Below are 22,303 nucleotides of genomic sequence, written 5' to 3' on the forward strand. Positions count from 1 at the left end.
TGTGGAATAGATTATAACGCCAAAGGCAAAGGAAATGAGAAGATTGTGGACCCAGAGATTTAGACTTACATCCCTTAACTATTAAATCCTGCCCCTCGACAGATTCAAGACCAACGTAAAGTTTGCTTTGGTGAGGTGTCCCCTGGCCCCACCTTCACCCTGCATAATGGGGATGGGAGTGCAATTGAAGAAAATAAAAAGCATCACTCAAACTGACTCTGTGATTAACTTCCTGTAGGGTGAGGGATCTTGAGCCTATGGTGGCAAATGAGAAAGCTGGGTGAAATGAGAAAGGTTGGACTGTCGGTTGTTTCTCCAATCAGATGTCAGATGGAAAATTCTTTTGCTTATTCAGAATAAGGGAACATCTAGTAGGGTGATAAAGACTTGAAGAGAAAACATGAAGACTCCCAGGTTTGAGACTCAACTGCCAGCTCCTAAATGGAAGATTTCACATTCAATGCACAGGGACTGCAGAGATACCTCTGGAAATGCTTCTGTAGTGAGGAAAGCAGCCCCCTCCTCTCTCCAGGGTGTTACTATCAAGTCTGCCATTTAGAGACTGATAGTTAATCAAGTGTGTTGCATCTGTCATATTTAGGGCCTGATCCAACTCCCAGTGAAGGGAACAGGAGTCTTGCCAACGACTTCAGCCAAAGTTGGACTGGCCATTAAACTCCTCAAAGCATTATTATTACTATTATTATTAATTTGTATTTCAGCAAATGCCTCATTGTCCTGTTGGGATCCAGGAAATGGGCGCTGTGAAACCACAGAACAAAATGATGGTTCCTTGCCCAAGAGAGCTCACAGGAACCATGTCTTACTACAAGTTTGTCAACTGCTATCTACAGTTATGGCACTATTTGCACAGATGATAAGAATCCAGGGGCTGATCCTACAAATTGCAGAGCATGTTTCTACTCCTGCTGAAGTCAATAGGGGTCTTAATATGAATCTTTTAAAAACGAGTTTTGCTGGGCCCCATATAGCACTGGCCCTGCAGTAATGCCCATGTACAAATGACAATCCTCTGAGCTGCAGTACTGTATGCAAGAACTGTGTTTTAAACTGTGTGTTTGCTTTCTGCTGGCTTTCAAGCATCTGAATCTCAGTGGACCGTCTAATTTGGAGTTCTTAATTATCACTGGAAAAATTATGAACTGATCCTCTACAGCGCTGGAAATAGGCAATCCCAGAGCAACTGACTAACTCCCCTGCATTTTCTTCATCATTTACTGAAGTTACTTAAACTCCAGAAGAAATTGCTCTGCTCTCCCGTGGGCAATTGTATTGCAAACATTTTCCTGCTAAAGCCAGACCTTCTGGGATGGTCGAGAGCCTGAAAGCGGGTGAAATGGGTTGTTTTGGGGGGAAGGGAGTGAAAAAGCAGCAGGATCCCCCACCAACCCACCAGGTTTGCTTCTGGTCTGGTGTTATTTGCAAGGCAGGTTTGGTCTCCAATGGCAACCAGAAAAGCCTCAACTCCCGCTGTCTGGCTTCACTTTCTAAGGGTAGGAGAACAAATATTCCAGGGCTAGCAAAGCTCCTGGGGCCGGCCTCCCTGCTTTGGGGGGGTTGCTGGGACCCTTCTCGGGAAGGGCGGATCGCTGCAACCCAGTGCGGTGCTCCTGGGTCTGTCGGTCCGGCTGTCCTGCCCAGTGCCTGCGTGTCTCGCTGGCTCTCGCTCCGGATGCTTGTTGGTGTCTCTCTCCTCTCTCAATGCCGGTCTGGCAGCCTGGGTCCGTGCGCCAGGCTGCCCCGCAAGTGTGTGCATGTGCCCGCATGTCTGTCTGTCTGTCTCCCGCCGGCTGCTTGCCCCCAGCCCTAGGGGAGCCGGGCTGCCAGCCCCCACCCCCGCCCCGGGGGGGTCTTCTGTCTCCCTCGCCCCTCCCCTTTTCTGTCTCTGGCTTCTCAACTTGAAGCCACATGAGTGGGTCCCCCCCGCCCCAGGCTCCCCCTGCCCTTGCCCGGGGCACGCTGCAGGCTCCGCGCCCTCCAGCCCGTACCGAGTCGTTACTCACCGGCCCTGGCCTCGCCGGGCGCCTCTTCCCCGCCGCCCCGGCCAGCCCGGCTGCAGAGGGCAGGAGCCGGCGCTAGCCGAGCCCGGAGCGCTCGCGTCCCGCCAGCCGGGGCGGAGATGGCAGTGGAGGGGAGGCGGCTCCGCGGCTCCAGGGCGCCACCTTCGGGATCCTCAGCGCGACGGGCCGCGGGGCGAGCTCGGTGGGTGCTGGGGGACCCGCTGTCAGACCCGCCGCGGGGAAGGGCCAAAGCAGGCACCGAGCAGCCTCCTGGCCCGAGAGTCTGCTGAACAGCTGCCGCCTTCTGCCCCAGAGGTGGCTGCATGTCGGGGGGAGGAGTGCGCCCTCCTGCAGCCCATACCTGCCTCATGGGTGGGGTCGGGTCCTGAGGGATATTATGCATTTGGATCAGGGCTCACGTGTTGGCCATTCGGTATCCTATAGCTTGGTGGTTTGAGTATTGGTCTGTTACACTCAGGATTATGAGTTCAACCCTTGAGGGGGCCATTTAGAGGTTTGGGTAAAAAAATCTGTCTGGGGATTAGACTTGCTTTGAGCAGGGGGTTGGACTAGATACCTCCTGAGATCCCTTCCACCTCTGATATTTTATGACAAAAAGGTGGCCCTGCACAAAGAGTTTACACTCCACCACTTATCAAGAGCTCTGTGATTGTGGGGTGACAGCCCTGCAAGAGAGGAAATATTGAGAGTTGTTATTTGCCTGGGGCTGAAAACCTGAGCGGAGCTGCACAAGACATAAACATTATTGTCCTTCTGAGTGGCCTGACAGCTGTCAGAGGCCACTTCCCTTCCCCTTTGTATTATGGTCACCCCTGTAGGCTCTAACTAAGATCAGGCCCTGAGCAAACACCTCACATAGCAAGAGATAGTCCCTGCCCCATAAAGTTCACAATCTAAATAGACAAAGATAAACCAAGGGTGGAGGGAAATAAGGCCTTGTCTATATTGCACAGGTTTAGCTGAACTGATTTGGTTAAATGGATTTCATTAAACTACTGTGAAGCTCAGTTTGGATACTCTTGGTTTGGGTTAAAAGTGGCCTATTTTGGATTGTTTGTCAACGTGAGTCAATAACTAAATCAATAGCCTATTCTTAACCAAATGACTCGTTCCTACCCTTGAAAATCTCCCCCTCAATTGGGTTTTGAACAGCAGCTCTGGCTAAAGTGGTCTCAATGAAGATGAGCACAAGGGGGGGCTAGAAAGACCCCCTCCAAATCAAATAGTTTTGTGTCTCTAAGCCACTCTAACCCTCGGGTTTGCTTTGTGGGGAAGCCCTCTCCAAAATGTAAAGGGGTGGCAGAGACGTCGTCTGGTCTGGTGTATTGCAACCAAACCTCTCAGCGTGCTGCAGCCCAAGATCTGGAATACAGTGTGGAAGAAATGAAATATAATAGTGCAGGAATCTGTAAACAGCATGAGATTAGTTTCTATATCATAATTTTCTCTGCCCTCAGTCCCATGACTCAGCATTCCTGGTGTCATTAACTTACAATAACCAAAGTGCGAGGAGACCAGGCCTGTGTGGGATGGAGTGAGATATGGTTCGGGACATGAGGGCACCTGTGAAACAGCTGTGAGAAGCGAGCAAAGCCAGGTGGGTAGATCTCTCTGCCTATCCATCTTCTTTTGGGATGAATCCCCACCAAGACAAGAGACAACGTGGACAGGAGGAAGTACTTCTTAGTATATGCGCAATGTGCCTCAGGTGGCATGTGACCAGAATTCATCACCGAATTTGGTCCTCTGGTTGGATCATTAGCTTCCCCAGCTTGAGCTGGGTGCTGATGGGGAGTGCGACATGAACACTGATCCATGCCCCCTGAGGAAGTACTGACATACTTGTTTGGATCTTGGATTTCTAAGCACGCTTGTTATAGGCAGCCTCATGATTAAGATCAGAAGTGCAAAAAGGTATGGAGAAAGTGAATAGGGAATTCTTATTTTACCCTTTCATATAACACAAGAACTAGGTGTCACCTGATGAAATGAATAGGCAGCTGGTTTAAAACAAACATAAAGAAGTATTTCTTCACACAATGCACTGTCAACCTGTGGAACTTGTTGCTGTGGATGTTGTGAAGGCCAAAACTATAACTGAGTTGAAAAAAACAATTAGATAAGTTCATGGAGGATAGGTGCATCAATGGCTATTAGCCAGGATGGGCAGGACACAAGCTCATGCTCCACATGTCCCTCAACTTCCAACTGCCAGAAGCAGGGACTGGGCAACAGGATGGATCACTCAAAATTGCCCTGTTCTGTTCATTCCCTCTGAAGCATCTGGCACTGGCCACTATCAGAAGACAGGATACTGGGCTAGATGGACCATTGGCCTGACCCAGTATGGCCGTTCTTATGACCATCGCTGAAAGCCATCAAGACTGCAATCTAGGGCCATCAACTAATGGTCCATCTCCATGGAACAAAGGCCTTTCTACACAGGAGCTTGCAAGGGAGAGGAACAAACATGACTGGCTGGATTGGGAATGTGAACACACGGCACTGAGCTGGGGGCTCTGTTTTAAAGCTCTATGCAAGGGGTCCTTACCATTGGCTCACATAAGAAGGCCGTACAGGAGAGACTCTTCCCTGCCTGAAGTTCTGATGAACTACACACTCACTAAAGGGATGAGCTCAGCCAGGGGGGGAGAATGTCTCTCAGGACTTCGATTATTTTCAATCATCTGCAACTTGAGTGCTTTTAATGGCAAAGTCACTGTGGTTAAGAAATTCCTTCGCTAAGCCTGTGTTCTTTGCTAGCTTGCCAGGGTTTCTCTGAAGGAATTAAATGAGTGTCCACACCCTGTGTAGAGCGCCAAGGAAGTGCATGAAACTGGGAGGACTCAGAAGGTCTCAGACATTGGTTTGAGGGTCTAGAGAGTTAATGTCCAATGTCCCAGGGAAGGATGCAAGACGAGAGGGCCGGGCCCAGGAGAATGCCTAGCGTTCCAGAGCTAGAAACAGTGATGAAACTACCCAGATCCAGCAGACTCAGAATTATATGGGACCCAGCAATTGGGTACACTTGCGTAGACTGGTGGCCATACAGAGGGGTACTGGGCCAGTTTATAACTAAAGCTGGTAAGGAAATATGCTCAGTTATTACAGCGCATCCTTATCACACATACCACGAGAATGCCCACACACCTCTCCACATAAACAGCCACACATGTCCCAGCATCACTGCATGAGAGATGAGGGACGCAGTTAACGGATAAACTGCATGGCCCAAGTACTCCAGCAGGGGGAAGCCAGTCTATATGCAGCGGAAGAACTCAATGAATTTTTGAGCTAGAGTCAGATTTTGATCTCAGTTACTCTGGTGTAAATCCAGAATGATGCAAGTCAAAGGAATCACTGAGGAGTTACACCAATGTAACTGACCTCCATCAGACTCTGGCCTCTCATGTGAGCTGATAGCATTTTCAGTAGCAAGTATGCAAAGCTGGGGAAGTGAGAAGCCAGAATGGCTGAGGAGTGTAATTGCTCTATACGTCCCAGTGGCTTGTGCTCGTTATCAGAATCCATTCATAGCATGCTGCTGATCTGTGTATTGACTCACAAAGAGATGTTGCAGGTGCAGTTAGAAACTAGGGGCCGAATCCTGCTCCCACGGAAGCCAACAAGGGTCTTGTGTCTCCTATTTTGAATCCCGTATAGTCTGATCGTGACTGGCTCTGAGTGCCCTTTACAGATCACACTTGGTTTCCTGTTTCATCACATCACCAACCTCTGCTGAGTTCCACTCCCTACATTTGACACAAGTGAAAGGAGGAAGACTAAAAATAACAGGCCAGGGGTGCCAAGAAGGTGTTTGGAAATGAAGCCACTGTGGGGACTTTCTTCCTTTTCTCCTGGATTCACCCAAGGTTCTGAATACCCTTCACCCAGAGCGTCTCAGGGGAAAGCTGCACACTGAGACATTGTAGGTGGACGTCTCTGTAAACCACCGGAATGAGTCAGCAAAAAAGACAGGAACAACCATCAAATTTTTTTCCTCCAGGGAAACATCCCATCTTGGAGATCAATCCAGGCCCATAACCTTGGTGTGGAGCCCAAGCTCTCCAGCAGCAGCATTCTTCTCACCTGAATTTCCCCTGCCGATTTATAGTCCTTCTCTCATGGTAAAAGCAGACATTAAATTAACCCCTTGTTTCCCAGAGACCAAATAACATCTCTGCCCTCATCAGACCCTTTTATAGTGAAGCCATTTCCCACCCCATCACTCGTCAACCTGCTTTGCTCTAAGCCACCATTTACTGAGAATCATTGGCACTCTTGTTCCATTCCCAGCAAATGGAGCTTCATTGTAACTGAGTTCCCCACATGCAGCTCATTGCAGGATCAGCTCTTAAGTATCTTCCACTGCCTATCACTCTGGCAAGTCTTTATCTGCTTTGGACTATGTTCTATAATCAGTTGTGTACCGAAAAAGAATATGACTTAACGCTGGCCAGACAACAATGTTGCATTGGACTGATGATTACAATGCAATGGGTATAATACGATTTCATGTCAACCCCGTAATGATGGTGCATTGGGCTGCCTATGTTATATCTTGGCTTGTCAATTCTCCTCTCCTAATTTCTCGGTGATCCTATTTGGGGAGAGTAGGATATCAGATTGGTGAGTGTGGTTTTGTTGTTGGTGTTGGTTTGTTTAAGATCCTCCAAGAAAACTCATTTTGACTTAACAAACACACTGGAGAAAAAGCAGGCACAAATGAGGTATCTTGAGTCTTTATTTAAATCCTACTCCACAAGAAATGATGTCCTCTAGCATTATCATTATATTTTTATTAAATATTGTGTTAAATATAAAATACTGATTCATAAGAGTGGATGGCAAAAAATACAAGACACTAAAAAAAAATCACTCTACAAATCTCATTCACAGACATCCTAAATGTTACAAGTCATTAAAAGTTAGTATCAAAAGTTAGGACAATCAGATAATCCCTGGTTATACAATAGAAAGGATTTATAAAGCACAAGAAGATCTGGAACTTGACAGTAATGGAGCCTCCTGCTTGGCAAATCCTGCACTGTGTGAATGAGATCTGAAGCCGGAGAGGATATTCAGAGCACAATGGGAGTTAGACTTTCACCTCCCATTGACAAGCCATGGGAACTGGGCAAACAACTCTCATTTCTGCCTTTGAAAATCTCCCTCTGGATTTGGCTTTAAGCAGGAGATGGGCATAAGGGGGGTCTAGAAAGACCCCCTCCAAATCAAATAGTTTGTTGTCTCTAAGCCATTCTAACCCACAAGGGTTTGCTTTGTGGGGAAGTCCTCTCCAAAATGTAAAGGGGTGGCAGAGACGGCGTCTGGTCTGGTGTATTGCAACCAAACCTCTTAACGTGCTGTGGCGCAAGATCTGGGATATAACGTGGAAGAAATGAAATATGATAGCACAGGAATCTGTAAACAGCATGAGATCAGTTTCTATATCCTAATTTTCTGTGCCTTTGGTCTCATGATTCAGCATTCCTGGTGTCATTAACTTACAATAACCAAAGTGCAAGGAGACTAGGCCTGTGTGGGATGGAGGGAGATATGGTTCTGGAAATGAGGGCATCTGTGAGACAGCTGTGAGAAGCGAGCAAAGCCAGGTGGGTAGATCTCCCGGCCCACCCACCTCCTATAGGGATGAAGCCCCACCAGGACAAGGAGATAAAATGGAATGTTTTGCCTAAGAGGTGGGGAGCTGGGCAGGAGGAAGTGCTCCCGTACCTGTTTGGACCTTGGATTTCTGAACATACTTGTTATAGGCAGTGTGACCATTAAGACCAGAAATGCAAAAATAAAGACAGCAGGTACTAAAGGAGCAGAACCATTTCTCAATTGCTGCTCCCAGCTGTGGTCATCTTTTCCTTTGTTTAGTTACTGCTTTTTCTATGGCAGTTTTGGTGCCTCATTGGCCACTTTGTGGCCTTCGTTACTATGGGGTATTTGCCCAGCAGAGGAAATCAGGTTTGAGGTTCTCTACCACACACATCTGTCCTATGGAACTCTGTCCCTGTGACACAGAGTCAATGAAAGTGAAGGAGGAAAGTAGCTGTGGGCTGGAGCTGCTCTCATTCTGATGTGAGACTCAAATCTAGATCTGTTAAGCCATCTGGTTCCAGGCGAAGTGGGTCTCCTTCAGAATCAAGTACATAGCACTTATGCAGCACTGAACAATCTCAAAGTGCTTTACAAACATCAGTTCATCAGCCCCATGAGGTAGGTCAGTATCATTATCCCCATTTGACAGATAGGGAAATTGAGGCACAGAATATTTAAGTGCTTTGCCCAAGGTCAACCAGCAAGACAGTGGCAGAGGTGGGGATAGAACCCAGGAAGTCCTGCCTCCCAGTTCTGTGTTCAGGCCACACCTCCTTCTATCATAACCAGGAAATGGTCCCAAACAGCCACCTGTTCATTTTAAACAGGTTTATTTTGCTTAACAGCTGGTAAGGATTAAGAGCAGCCACAGGGTAAGAACCACGGAAGCAGGGGAAGGGGCACAGAAAGGTGCAGGGAGGAAACAGTCATACAGATTCTTATTTCAAATACCCTTCTGAGTCGAGATGGGCTCAACCCAGGGCAGTTCAGCCCCCAAAGTCTGGGTCTGGGGCTCTGGATTGGGCCCCTCTCTTCTACTGAGGCTATTGGACATTTAGATCTCAGTTTTGGAAAGGGCGGGGGGTCCCACTTGTACATGGAGCATTGCCACAGTGAGCTGCTAAGGAGAGTTTAGGCAGACGGGATAGTAACTGGAGCTACACCACTGGAAACATCCCATTTCTCCAGTGAGATGGTCCCGTGACTAACAGCCCACCCAGCTGCCTCTCCAGCTCCCTGGGGGCGATGCACGGCGGAACCAATGTTTCTGCCTGAGGTTTCCTTCAGTTCCTAAACACTTGGGAGTTTGGCAGTGGAACAGCTCCTTGACAGTAAGGGGGCAAATTCTGCTCTCTTTACCCCAGTTCAGCCCTGTTGATTTCAATGGAATGAAAACAATGCGACTGGGAGCCAACTTTGGCTCATGGCTTCCTTGGAACGATTGCTTTCCCCCTGTGGGTAAGGCAGTTGGATTCGCTCAGGTTTCTTGCGTTGTTGGAATCCGTCTGTGGCTGCTAAGATACTTTAAGTGTTACCCAATTCCCTGTCCTAATAACATCCCCTGCCCCTTGCATTCCCAGTCCAACCTCAGTGTGGGAGAATCTCAGCTCTTCCCTGCTGGGCTGCTGCAGACCCACCCATAGGTGCTGGAATTAGTGATGCTGCTGCCACACCCCCTGGCTTGAAGTGGCTTCCACCTTATATAGGGTTTACAGTTTGGTTCAAGTGCTCTCAGCACCTCCACGATACAAATTGTTCCAGCCCCGCTGGACCCACCTCTACTCACAGCCTGCCCTGCATCTGCCTGACTCCAACTCCACCCAGCCCGATTGCCCTGTGACTCCCCTACCCAGAATAGGAGAGGGACTTGGGCAGCCACATAGGCCTTGCTAGGAACACAGGGCTTCTCTCCTCTGGACATGCAACAGGATAGAGCTTCTGCACCTGCAGACTCCAGACAGCTTAGCTAAGAGGTTGTACAAATGAGAGAGAAAAGCCCCCCACACAAATATGTAGGCACTCACACAAGCAACATGGGAAAGAGAGCACTGGTGCCTTAGCCAATGGACGTGTGAATACATACAGGGTAGCTCCTGGTCAGGACATGTTTATCCAGCAATGGCACTTGTACATTTTCCTTATAAGCATAAACCTCTTGAACCAGAAACTTACAAGTGAGACTCTAGCCAGCACTTCAAGAGGGGGCAAATTTAACCAGGCACTTTCTAATCCTCTCTTTGGGGAATGACAATACACAGCAGGGCTTGTCCATGAGGGCCCAATCCTGCAAGTGTCCTCAGCTCCCATCCAGGTCAGTGAGAGTTGAGGGCACTCAGCACCCACAGAGTCAGGCCCTTGAAAGTGCGTGGGATGGGGACCAGTGGCTGCACTCCTACAAAACATCCCAAATCTTGTCAAACAAATGATGCTGCAGTTCCAATTAACCCGGGGGATTAGCAGGGAAATCAGTCAGTTCAGAGGCTTCCCAGATCTGCCTATAAATTTGAGCGTAGGGCTAAAAAGGGAGGAATTCTTTCAGGCAATATCCCTTATGGGGAAACAGTGATGTGTTAATATACAAGGCCACACGTTGGTCCCCTTCTTGTGCACATGCAAACTGGCACTTGCAAATAGGGTGACTGGGCGCTTAAGACAGTTTTGCACCCTCTACCTGGTGTGCATACAAGTTCTCCATGCCAGCTTGGCCCACAGCGACAATAAGGATTGCGTCGTCCTTTGGAAGAGGGGTCATGTTTGATTTTTCTGATGGACATTTACAGATGGACAAACTGAGGCACAAAGAGATTAAGTGACTTGCCCGAGGTCATACTGTCCGTCAGTGACAGCGATGTGTGTAGAACCCAGGAGTCCTGAATCCTAGTCCCTTTGGTAACTACAAGACAACAGTGCCTCTGTCCTGAATGTATTAAATTTATCTCCTACGGAGAAAAATACCCTGGCACTGGCAGTAGATCAGCTTGGATGCAGAGACACTTGGGTCAAGCAGACCCGACTGGAGGCCTGTCTCCAGCAAAGGCCTGACAGAGACGGCTCATGGGAGTCTGGGTTGGACTCTGAGCTGCTGGCAGCACAAGCGAACTGAGGAAGGCGATCTGCTGCTCCTTTTGGTTAGAGAAGGAAAGTTTTAGCTGTTATCAGTGCCACTGATTTGCAAGCTCCAGACCCACAGGGTATGTCTACACTGCAGCTAGGGGTGAGCTTCCCATCCGGGGAAGACAGAATTGCACTAGCCCTGTTCTAGCTAGCATGCTAAAAATATGCTTGGAGCTCAGGGGGCGGGCAGGCTTAGAGTCAGGTGGCTAGCCCAAGCCACTGAGTGTGCTGCGACTTCCACCCTGCTATTTTTAGCACCAGCAGAGCTAGCACAGAGTGGGTGCCTCTCCCAGCCGCACTTTAGACTTACCCACAGAGATCCAGAGCGCTATCTCTGCAGGGTTAAAACCAGAGGCTGAGGCTGTGCACTTCACATCAGAGGCCTCTGATGTTCAACTCTGTTATAGCGTTACTGGGCCAAGCCCATCCCTGGTGTATGTATCTCAAGTCAATGGAGATGCATTAGCGATTAATTTGGGCCACTGTCTCCCTTCCGAAGGGACCAACAAAGAGTTGCCCAAGGAGCTAATGACCAGAGATGGAAATCTCTGCCCCAGGTTCCAGACTCTCATGTGGAGCCTGGCCTGAAGGTTTTGGAAATTCAGCTGTGAGCTCAGCAGGTAGGAAGCTGTGGAGTGATGGTCTGAGATCTGCCGGCAGCACCAACTCAATGCCACCTCAATATTAATAATTAAAAATCAGTGCATGACTTTCACCCTGACCCTTCCTTTCTAGATCGAGAGATTATTTCCACTCCAGAGCTTCCCAGCAACAGATCAAGGAAACGGAGATCATGTCCATTTGATAAAACAGGCCCACCTGCTCACCTGTCCCATAATGAGGATGCAATTGCAGTCAGATATTTATATGTGCAATTACCTTATATTGCATGTGTAAATCAAGGCCATAATCTCACTCACTCATAACAGTTCAGGAAGCCAGAATACAAGAATAAAACAGCTTTCAATTCCTAATGATTCTGTATTAAAAAACTCAAGCCAAGTTGATGGCAGTTCATTCAAAAACTCACCGCACCGTTGCTGAGAATAACAGTGATTGAACCGTAAAAGTTCTGATATCTCCCATTGATGATCATTCCCTTGTACCTGCTAGAAGTCACGTTAATGACTTGGGGTCAGAATCCTGCTGGGACCCTGAACAAGCAGCAACAATCTGCAGACACTGACCAGAGAGCCAGGAAACAGAACGTACATTCTGCACATTCTCGGTGGTCCAAAGAAGTGGGTAAAGTATCTGGCAAGCTCATCTGAATCCAGCGCAGATACAAAGGCATCCGATCATCTGCAGAGTATCAACATCAGGGCCGCCCAGAGGATTCAGGGGGCCTGGGGCAAGCAATTTCGGGGGCCTCTTCCATAAAAAAAAAGAGTTTCAATACTATACAATACTATATTCTCATGGGGGCCCCTCCGGGACATGGAGCCTGGGGCAAATTGCCACACTTGCCCCCCCGCCCCCCAGGCGGCCCTGATCAACATTCACCCTGAGGGAGATCCTTAGCCCCAATAGGCCCCTCATTCCTAGCTGACAACTGCCTCTTGACATCCATTCCCACTACCATGCACGTGTTTTATAAGAGGCCAGCACCAAGATATTGCAAAGAGTGGAGCTCTAGTCATACAACAGAGTTTCCCACCCTGACATGGAAGTTCTTTAGTATAATCCTGTTCAATTATCTACCCAAAATTATAGCATCATTGTGATCCATCTCCCCTCTCAACACACCTACTGCATGCTAAATGGAAGAGTCCATCACACATGGGTTTTGGAGCAGTAAAGATTCGCCTAAAAGTAGCTACAAATCTAGGCTGCTGACAATCATCAAGAGAATGGAGCTAACCCCAGTGTAGCCTACCGAATGCATGCAGCACAAAGAGGACACACAAAACCCCTGAATCCCGATCCACATTTTCTAGATTATTCTATCAGGTTTACATTTCTAGTTTGCAAAAAGTGATATTGAGTGAATCGTGATCCAGCCAGATGGAGGGGTTGATCCAGATTCACCCTCTTCCCTCTGCCGGGCAAAGGCACACAAGTGGCAAAGGCTTTGAATGGGGATCTTGCTTTTGAACCACAGCTGGGACTGAAGATGGGGAGGAAAGCAAAGTGCATCATGTACGAAATGTCTGAATGCCCATCTATAAGGAATGTACAGAGTTGTCCGCTTAATACTGGCTTAGACGCAAGGTTTTCCAGTGCTCATTGACTCTAGGGAGTCCTGGAATGGATTCAAGTTTCAGTCACATGTAAGGCTTTGTTGACCCTGGGCCCTCCAATCACAAAGTGCTTTTATAGATCATATGGTTCACCAGCAAACCTGGGCGGTGTCCATTTCAAGCACTGGGGTCCCAACTCAGTGCTGCCCCCTCATCCACATGTGGCCAGTTGAGGTATTGCAGCTGCAGATAAAATAGATGGCTCCAGCTGGAAGTTTATCAGTTCAGCTGGTCTTTGGATTGCAGAGCGCTGGTGAGGGCAGATGCGCTGCTGAAATAACCATCTCCATTCTATAGCTGGAGGGAGAGGGGGTCACTCTGAGGCTAGCAAGGGCGATGGCTTGTTTGCTTTGTTACATAAACTAAGACGTTACCATTCAGCAGTGTTTGGGGACATTGCATGTCAAGAATTTTCAGTGATCTGATTAAACACTTAAAACAAACCTCAAATCCTGGGGAGAAAGTGCAGGGTTCCAGGCCTGTCCTGGCTCTGTTAGTGAAACTCTCTCCTATCTCCCTTCTGTAACTAAGGCCTGGGAACTAGGGTAAAAACTGAATCCCAGGGCATGGAGGCCAAATCCTACCACAGCCAAGAGACACCCTTGCAATTTGGGGTTTCCACTGAACTGATTCCTCAAGACCCCTGCCCCCAGGTTACCCCTTCACCAGACTCTATTTTTGGGGTGAAGGTCATAATAAATTCTTACCGGTACGGGAATCAGCTCTGGCCCCCAGAAGGAGCGGGCCTTAGGCCTGGGCGGGGGGGGGGTAAGCCTCCTCCAGCCAGCCAATCCACACTGCCTGGCCCCTGCCGCCTGGGGCTCCAGCGGTGATTTTAAAAGGCCTGGGGCTCCGGCTACTGCTGCAGTAGCAGCAGTGGTGGCCAGGAGCCTGTGGCCCTTTTAAATCGCCGGCCCCGGGGCAGCTGCCCTTTTCCCCCACCCTGTCAGTGGCCCGGGGTGGGCAAAAGGGGCAATGACATTAACGTGGGCTGCGTACGGGCTGGTACCAGCTACTTACTGGTACACCATACCGGCCCGTACTGGCTTTCACCCCTGCCCTATTTGCTGCTACCGAAGCCTTGGACAACCCAGATTTTCCAAAGTGCTGCACACCTGCAACCTTAGTAGAAGTCAACAGAAACTGCTGGTGCTTAGCCCATGGTTCTGGCATGCTGACCATGCGCATTTTGACACCTCCTTAGTAACTACAGGGTCTGTGGCAAGATGAGGGAACCTCACCCAGCAGCAGGAGGAGGAGAGCAGAGAAGAATAGACCCCTTTGCGTATACAGAGCCTTTCTAAAGGCTACAGAAGGAGTGAAATCACTAAGGATACATCTACACAGCTAAACACCCCACAGCAGCAAGTCTCTGGGACAGAGTCAACCGATGGGGGCTGGGGAGGTAGGGCTAAAAATAGAAATGTCGATGTTTGAGCTGGGTCTGGACTTTGAAACCCTGTGAGGTGGGAGGGTCTCAGAGCCCAGGCTCCAGCCCACACTTGAATGTCTACACTGCTATGTTTAGTCCTGCAGCGCGAGCCTCAGGCAGTCGACCCAGGCTCTGAGACTTGCTGGCCGGGTTCTCTTTGTGCTGCATAGACGTACGCACCGAAATCTCTGCATGGAAACAAGAGTGATGAAAGCCCTAGGATGGGAGCGGCTTCCCTGGTTACAGCTGAAGATCTGTGCACAGGATACAGCGTGCAAATCCTCCCCACTCTACAGAGATGAGATTTAAAACATCAATGGAAACAACTCTCCCATCAGAAGCCTAGGAACAACCAGCTCTGCACCTTCTCTGGCAGACTGCGACACTGGCAGCTCTATTAAAAACGGGAATTCAACCCCAGTGACAGTCGGTCCCCGGGCCAGAGTTGAACTTGGTCCTATGAGTGGTAACTCATCCTAGGGTGAGGTAGCCTCCCTGATTTCTTTCGCATCCCATCTCCACACTTGGGATCCCAATCACACTAAGATTTTATCCTGCCGCTACAGACTGGCCAAACCCAGAACTTTTTTTCCAACCCCACTCTCTGCCTTCAGAACGCTGTGGGCCGGGGAAACGTGATCTTAACTGCCCCTGGCTAAACCAAGCTCAGGTTCACCTTGCTCGTCTGCTGCTACAAGAACCTGCTTTCCCTTAAGTTAGTTGTACAGTGGGGGCAGAGGGAGCGGGGGGCTATCCCTTTAAGGGAAAAAAAGCCCTAAAAAAGAGCCCCATCAGATGACAGACATGGTTGACTCTTGTGAGGTCTGGCATCTCCTACCTGCTCTCCTTTCTGGGCAGAATCAAGGAGCCTTGTTTAAGAAGTTGTTCCCTTAACTATCGGGCTCTTTAGAGTTGGAAACAAACCGGTACCTTATGCTCTTATCCTGGTGTTGTTCACTGGCGTTAAGTGTCCATTCCGCCTATCCACCTTCATGCATCACCAGAGGGCCCAGCAGCCAGAACAGCAGAGACTGGGCCCCTGCTGGTTCAGGGCTCCCATTTGGATGAGGGTTTTGCAAGTTTCAAGGTTGTTCAGGACCATGGGAACACAGCCTTAGCATTGCCCTGGTCAGGTCAGTCCGCTCCGCCAACAACCCCATTCACTGTTCATTTTGTTAGGAAACATTTGCCTAACAACCGAACCCTATACAAGATTAAAATCAGTTTAAAATAAACCTTTTGGGCTCTTCCGTCTGCATGAGATTGGCTGGAGACGGACACCAGAGACTCCCTCCCATCAGGGGAGCGGGCCCTGGCAATGGCTTTCTGGCAGGAAACAGAGCCAAGCTCCTTGGGAAATCTGCCTCCAAGTGCCGATTGGCGTGTACCGTGTCCTTCGGGCTCTTATCTGGACATCTTGGCCTCCAGCGCGTTGGGCCGGTAGAGGTACCGCCAGATGGCATAGTAGTGGATGCCCGCTCCGGTTGCCACAAAGAGGTGCCAGATGGCATGGGCAAAGGGGATGCGCCCGTCGCTCTTGAAGAACACCGTGCCCAGGCAGTAAAAGAGCCCCCCAGCCATCAGCTCCAAGAGGCCATCTTGGTTCGGCTGTTCGCAAACACAAGGAGAGATCAGGGTCAGCGGTGGGGATGCCACACCGACCCTATCACAGTGCCCTCTCCTTCGGGCACAGCTGAGATGGAATAGCAGCAGCAACGGCTGGAGTGAGAGGGCAAACAGCCACACCAGCATGTCGTTCTGTCAGCCAGCAGGGATTCGGCCCAGTATTTCATCTTATATGGGACCGCTCCCCCTCCAAAAAAAGCCTAAGCTCTGAGCCCAGATTAGGGAGCCTAGTTCCACTCAAAAGGTATGTTGGGGTGGCCAAGGGCCACTTTGAGAGTCCAAATGCCCCGACGGAGCCATGCAACTTTGAGAAGTGGGCGCCCCGTACAGTACACGGCAGTCATTTAACAGCAGGGAGTCACACTAGACCGGGGCGGGGAAACTTTCTGGCTTGAGGGCCACATCTGGGTATGGAAATTATATGGTAGGCCATGAATGCTCATGAAATTGGGAGTTGGGGTGCAGGAGGGTGTGAAGGTTCCGGCTGGGGATGCGGGTTGTGGGGTGAGACTGGGGATGAGGAGTTGGGGGTGCAGGAGGGTGCTCCAGGCTGGGACCGAGGGGTTCAGAGGGTGGGAGGAGAATCGGGGCTGGAGCAGGAGGTTGGGGCATGGGAGGGAACCAGGAAGGCAGGCTCCAAGTGGCGCTTACCTCAAGCAGTTCCCAGAAACAGTGGCATGTCCCCCCACCAGCTCCTATGCAGAAGCGTGACCAGGCTGCTCTGCGTGCTGCCCTGTGCACAGGCACCACCCCTGCAGCTCTCACTGGCTGCAGTTCCCAGCCAATGGGAGCTGTGGGTCTGGCACTTGGAGTGGGGGCAGCGTGCAGAGCTCCCTAGCTGCACCTATGCTTAGGAGCCAGAGTGGGGACATGCTGCTGCTTCTAGGAGCCGTGCAGAGTGGGGCAAGACCCTGACCCCGCTCCCTGGTGGGAGTTCAAGGGCTGGATTAAAACGGGCCATAGTTTGCCCACCTCTGCACGAGATGAATCCTTCCAGCTGTGGCCCAGGCTCTTCAGAGGACTGGGAGCAGCGCGTTGAGCCGAGTCACTTACCATCGAAAGGATCACCAGGGCAGGGAAGAATCCCATGATAACGTAGCACACCAGCTCCACCAGCTTGTACCTGTGAGGGAGAAAGACTGGCTCAGTGGCGGCAGGGCACCAAGGGAATGGTTTAATCGAATGCTTTAAAACCACAGCTTCCCTACTGCGGGGACAAGGCACCACTCTTAGTGCAATGAATCATTTCTATCGCACTACACACATCTACTGCATTTTGCAGACCCAGATCCCGCCCCACAGACAAGGACGACCCAGGACAGATCTTAGGAGAGGCCAGGTGAGGGGATGACTGATCAGGAGAAGACCAGGGGGAGTGTTTGAAGCTGTGTTTTGAAGAGCGATATGGAGAGGAAATCCCTAAGGAACATGCTCACAAGCCAGGGTTCCCTGCAGGTCTCCCTGTAAGCATTCTAGTGAAGGTGAACTGGCATTTTTCCATGTCACCTTTTCCTGCCCCCTCCAGTCTTGTATTCCTCCTTCCCGCTCATCTGTAATGTTCCTCCCTGTCCCCTTGCTGGAACCACCTTCTAGGCACTGTTGGAATTAGGTCTGAGAGCTTAAGGAGGATCCCCACGCCCCGTCATGATGGCAGGGCAGATTAAACGGGACTGAGCCCCATTACCTGTTGCTCACTGTTTGAACCCCAAGGAGGGGCTTGTCCCCTCAGAGTTCCCAGACAACTAAGTGGGTGCACTGGACCGTTGTTAGAGATGCATCTGCCTGAGCAGACGCAGCGAGTCCGGGTTGATGTCTGCCTGTGCGCAGAGTACGTACTTGTGGGAGTATCCTGACAGCTTCTGTGTATTTGTATTGACTCAGAGACACCATTTTTGTGTTATGGTACAGCCTACGATGTGCTAGCTGAACAACACAGGAGAAGGCCCAGTCCCTGCCCCAAAGAACTCACAAAGCAGGGCCCCAAGCCTGAACTGACCCCATGCGAGCAAAGCCCTGCACTCCTGCAAAGTCCCATTAAAGCTGGCTGGAGGATCGGTGCCTAGTATCTTTCCATACATATCATAAAATGTTACATGTGCAAAGTACATTCCATGGGGTAACTTTTTTTCCAGGCAGGTACTGGATAATGATCCAGGGTTTAGCTGGATAATGGTTATTTCAGGGAAGGCTATGCATTGCCGTGCCCTGCCTGCAGGAGCCCAGTGCCTGAGCTCTCTCTGTGACAGGGAAGAAGAATGATCTTGTGATTAAAACACAGGTCTGGGAGCCAGGACGCCAGGGTGCTAAATCAGTCCCTACCACTGACTCACTGTATGACCTGAACCAGGTCATTTAACTCTTCTGGGCCACAGTCGCCTTTTCTGCAAAACCACCCTCCAAAATGCAGGTGTCTCTGGTTTAGGATATTCTATAGCCTCCAGCACGGTGGTGTTGAAGCTCTACCTCATACAGAGCGTTGTCAGGCTAAGGTCATGTTGACAAACATCACTCTTCACATTGCCTCCCTTACTTCTGTGCTGCTGCTGCTGGCATGGTGCTGCCTTCAGAGCCGGGCACCCGGCAGGCAGCCGCTGCTGCTGCTCTCTGCTCTGCCTTCAGAGCCAGGCGCCCGGCAGGCCACTGCTGCTGCTCACCACTCTGCCTTCAGAGCCAGGCACCTGGCAGGCAGCTGCTGCTGCTCTCTGCTCTGCCTTCAGAGCTGGGTGCCTGGCAGGCAGACGCTGCTGCTCTCTGCTCTGCCTTCAGAGCTGGCACCCAGCAGGCCAGCGCTGCTCTCCTCTCTGCCTTCAGAGCCGGGCGCCCAGCAGGCCAGCGCTGCTCTCTGCTCTGCCTTCAGAGCTGGGTGGCGGCTATGTACTTGTGTGTGCCGGGGGGTCAGGGTATGTCTACATCTACAATTTTGCAGCGCTGGTTGTTACAGCTGTATTAGTACAGCTGTATAGGGCCAGCGCTGCAGAGTGGCCACACTTACAGCAACCAGCGCTGCAAGTGGTGTTAGATGTGGCCACACTGCAGCGTTGTTGGGCAGCTTCAAGGGGGGTTCGGGGAACGCGAGAGCAAACCGGGGAAGGAGACCAGCTTCCCCGCGGTTTGCTCTCGCGTTCCCCGAACCCCCCTGCAAACCGCAGGGAAGGAGACCTGCTTGCTCGGGGGTTCGGGGAACGCGAGAGCAAACCGGGGAAGGAGACCAGCTTCCCCGCGGTTTGCTCTCGCGTTCCCCGAACCCCCCTGCAAACCGCAGGGAAGGAGACCTGCTTGCTCGGGGGTTCGGGGAACGTGAGAGCAAACCGGGGAAGGAGACCAGCTTGCTCGGGGATTCGGGGAACGCGAGAGCAAACCGCAGGGAAGGAGACCTGCTTGCTCGGGGGTTCGGGGAACGCGAGAGCAAACCGCAGGGAAGGAGACCTGCTTCCCCGCGGTTTGCTCTCGCATTCCCCGAACCCCCCTGCAAACCGCAGGGAAGGAGACCTGCTTGCACGGGGGTTCGGAACGCGAGAGCAAACTGGGGAAGGAGACCTGCTTGATTACCAGAGAGGCTTCCTCAGGTATGCTGGGATACCTGCTTATTCCACGGAGGTCAAGAAAAGCGCTGGTAAGTGTCTACACTTGATTACCAGCGCTGGATCACCAGCGCTGGATCCTCTACACCCGAGACAAAACGGGAGTACGGCCAGCGCTGCAAACAGGGAGTTGCAGCGCTGGTGATGCCCTGCAGATGTGTACACCTCCTAAGTTGCAGCGCTGTAACCCCCTCACCAGCGCTGCAACTTTGTGATGTAGACAAGCAGTCAGTCTAGCTGTGAGCTTGGCAGCAGCATGCCGCTTTTTGCTGTCTGCTGCCACCCAGTGGACGAAGTGTGTAACTGCCGCCCACATCTTGATCAAGTTCCATTGCTGATTGAAAGCCAAAAGATGGCACCTGGTGACTGGCCTGAGCCTCTGGTGGTGCAGACACTCACCACACAAGGGGGAATGTGGGGAGGGTCTGTGGCTCAGGGAATGCACAGGGGACTGCTTCAGGGCATACTTGCCCCCTCAAGTTGACAACAGGGCAGAGGGAGGAAGGGGAGGCTGTGCAGTCAGACAGACAGACTGGCAGAGAGGCTAGACAAGCTCACCGCTCATGGAAGAAGAAAACATAGATGGTTCCGATAGATGCCATGATCCAAATGATCCAGCGCATGTGGGAGGCCCAGGGACCCAACTCCCGTAGGTTCAACCTGAAAAAAAAACAAAACCATAGAGACCAAAAGATGGAAGAGCCATTACGAAGCAGAGAATAGCAGCTGGCCATGAGAAATCAACTAGGGAAGCAGCGGGTTTGAAATCTATGCTGAGAGGTGGTCACTGATGGATGCAGGAGTGCAGGGAGGAAAGAAAGCCTCCAAAAAAGAAAGGAAATTGAAATATACAGGAAATTCACATTGCTGGCACCCCAGGAAGCTCTCTCATCCTTCTATTTCTAAAATTCTAGCAGACGGCAGAGCCCCAGCAAAGCCAGAGCCTGCCAGCCTGTCTTACAAATAAAGGTCTATTTAAGGATAAATATGATGCCCAGTTTCGGAATAATCACCAGTGCTGCAGAAGAAACAGCTTTCTTCACCTTATTCTGGGTTAAATCAGTCGGTGCTTGTGCTGGAAGTGAGTATGGGAAGCAAATGTCCCCAGACTTTCTATGGCGGAGTTCTGAGTGAGTCTTAGGTTGATGGCCAATCTTGGGGTACTGTGTGAGCAGGAGGCGGAGAGTGCCGTGACTAGGAAAGTGTAGTATAATAGACTGAGCACGGGACCAGCACTGTTGCCAACTCTTGTGGTTTTATTCCTGAATCTATCATATTTCGTGTTCTTAACGCCCCAGCTCCTGACGCCACGTGATTTTGTGAGAAGCTCAGCTTTCATTTAAAAAATAAGTAACTTTCTGGCACTCTGGTTGTGGACGAAGCTTGACAACCAAGAACCGTAAAGGCTCAAAAGGCCTGTAAAAAGGGCTCACATTTATTATTTTTTTAAATCTCAGGATTCTTCAGGTCCTGATTCATGATTCTTGGATTGGCAATGCCAAGACATCAGGAATTCCTGAGTTCTGGGCCAAATGCTTGCTGTCCAGCCTCAGGCAAGGCAGAGGGGCTAGACTTTTCAAATCTGGGTGTCCATTTAGCTCCCGCAAGCCAAACCTCGGCACCTAAATCGGTGGTCTGGTTTTTAGAAGCATTGAGCATGTACAGCCATGGACTTTGGGCAGAGTTTAGCCAGGGCTAAAATGCAGGAGTGGGACTTTTGCTTCAAGATGGATTTTTAATTTTTTAAAACTTTTAATCGGGAGGTAAAGTGTGAGACTATTTTCTGAATTCCTTCTTGTCCACCCCGAGACCAACCTGCTATTACACAGTGAACTCACCAGGGAGCATAAGATGCTGCTATGAAGAAGTAGATCACCATCCGGTCAAACATGTGCAGGCAGTGCTCCACTGTTCTAGAGAGGGGACAGACAAACACGTGCAGGGAGTTATAGCATGCTGAACCGGCCGGGGGGAGCAAATGGATCTGCTTGGGAAACTAAATAAATGCTAAGATGCAACATATTGGTCAATGAGATGAATATAATGACTCTTAAAGACTTGATAGCACAGATGAGCACTAGATATGGTGCTGTGCAAAGCTTCTTCTGCCCCTCTGCACCTTGATGCTGACCTGCAGTATCCCTGTTCTGCTGCTAGCAGGAATCTCCTGTCACCAGAGATCGCCAGTCAAGCCCATTTCTGTGGATATTTTAAGTGGTCATAGGGGATCAGGTTGAATTGACTCTGCTATCAACTAGATACAGTACTGTGTGCAAGCCACTGCCCTCTACTGGAAAGAACCAGAACTGCTCAGCTGTGTGTCAGAGGCCCGAGGTGGCTAACCACTAACAGTTCTTGAGAAGTAGGGGCCTGTGGAAGATGAGGATCTGATATCGGGACATCTCTGAGAGGCCACATGGTGCAGAACAGTGGCAAACAGAACTCTCAAATAGCTAAGGATTTATTATAACTGATGTCTAAACTGGGCTAGAACTTAGGTCTCCAGAGGTTCGTGAATCATCTCAGTATCTAATCTCTTCCCCAGTTTATAATGAATATTAAGATTGGTTGATTTTTTTAATGTGGAAAACTGATTTTTTTAAGTAAAAATTCAAATATACAAATATTTTGTCTGAAAATCAAAATACTTTAATGCAG

At 50.2% G+C, this 22,303-nt stretch overlaps 2 protein-coding genes across 5 annotated transcripts in view; both read right to left on the reverse strand.

Moving 5' to 3' along the window:
• The window catches only part of RADIL (Rap associating with DIL domain), a 71,761-nt gene extending 69,656 nt beyond the window's left edge, over positions 1 to 2,105 (reverse strand). For all 3 annotated transcript variants that reach the window (XR_004002237.1, XM_030577013.1, XM_030577012.1), the window contains exon 1: positions 2,025 to 2,105. The gene's annotated coding sequence lies outside the window, so the exon portion shown is untranslated. The remainder of the gene's footprint in view (positions 1 to 2,024) is intronic.
• Positions 2,106 to 13,887: 11,782 nt separating this feature from the next.
• The window catches only part of MMD2 (monocyte to macrophage differentiation associated 2), a 39,679-nt gene continuing 31,263 nt past the window's right edge, over positions 13,888 to 22,303 (reverse strand). Inside the window, exons 4-8 of one of the 2 annotated variants that reach the window (XR_004002461.1) lie at positions 21,484 to 21,558; positions 20,204 to 20,305; positions 17,118 to 17,187; positions 15,369 to 16,046; positions 13,888 to 14,728 (exon numbers count right to left, since the gene is read on the reverse strand). Coding sequence is in view for 1 of the 2 variants with exons in the window: in XM_030579011.1 (XP_030434871.1) it covers positions 15,843 to 16,046; positions 17,118 to 17,187; positions 20,204 to 20,305; positions 21,484 to 21,558 (451 nt within the window). In the remaining variant the exon portion in view is untranslated. Of the gene's footprint in view, positions 16,047 to 17,117; positions 17,188 to 20,203; positions 20,306 to 21,483; positions 21,559 to 22,303 lie in introns of both variants that reach the window. The other variant, XM_030579011.1, reaches the window with a different exon arrangement.

Source organism: Gopherus evgoodei, chromosome 10 (assembly GCF_007399415.2).
Source record: "Gopherus evgoodei ecotype Sinaloan lineage chromosome 10, rGopEvg1_v1.p, whole genome shotgun sequence".
Taxonomy (NCBI): domain Eukaryota; kingdom Metazoa; phylum Chordata; order Testudines; family Testudinidae; genus Gopherus; species Gopherus evgoodei.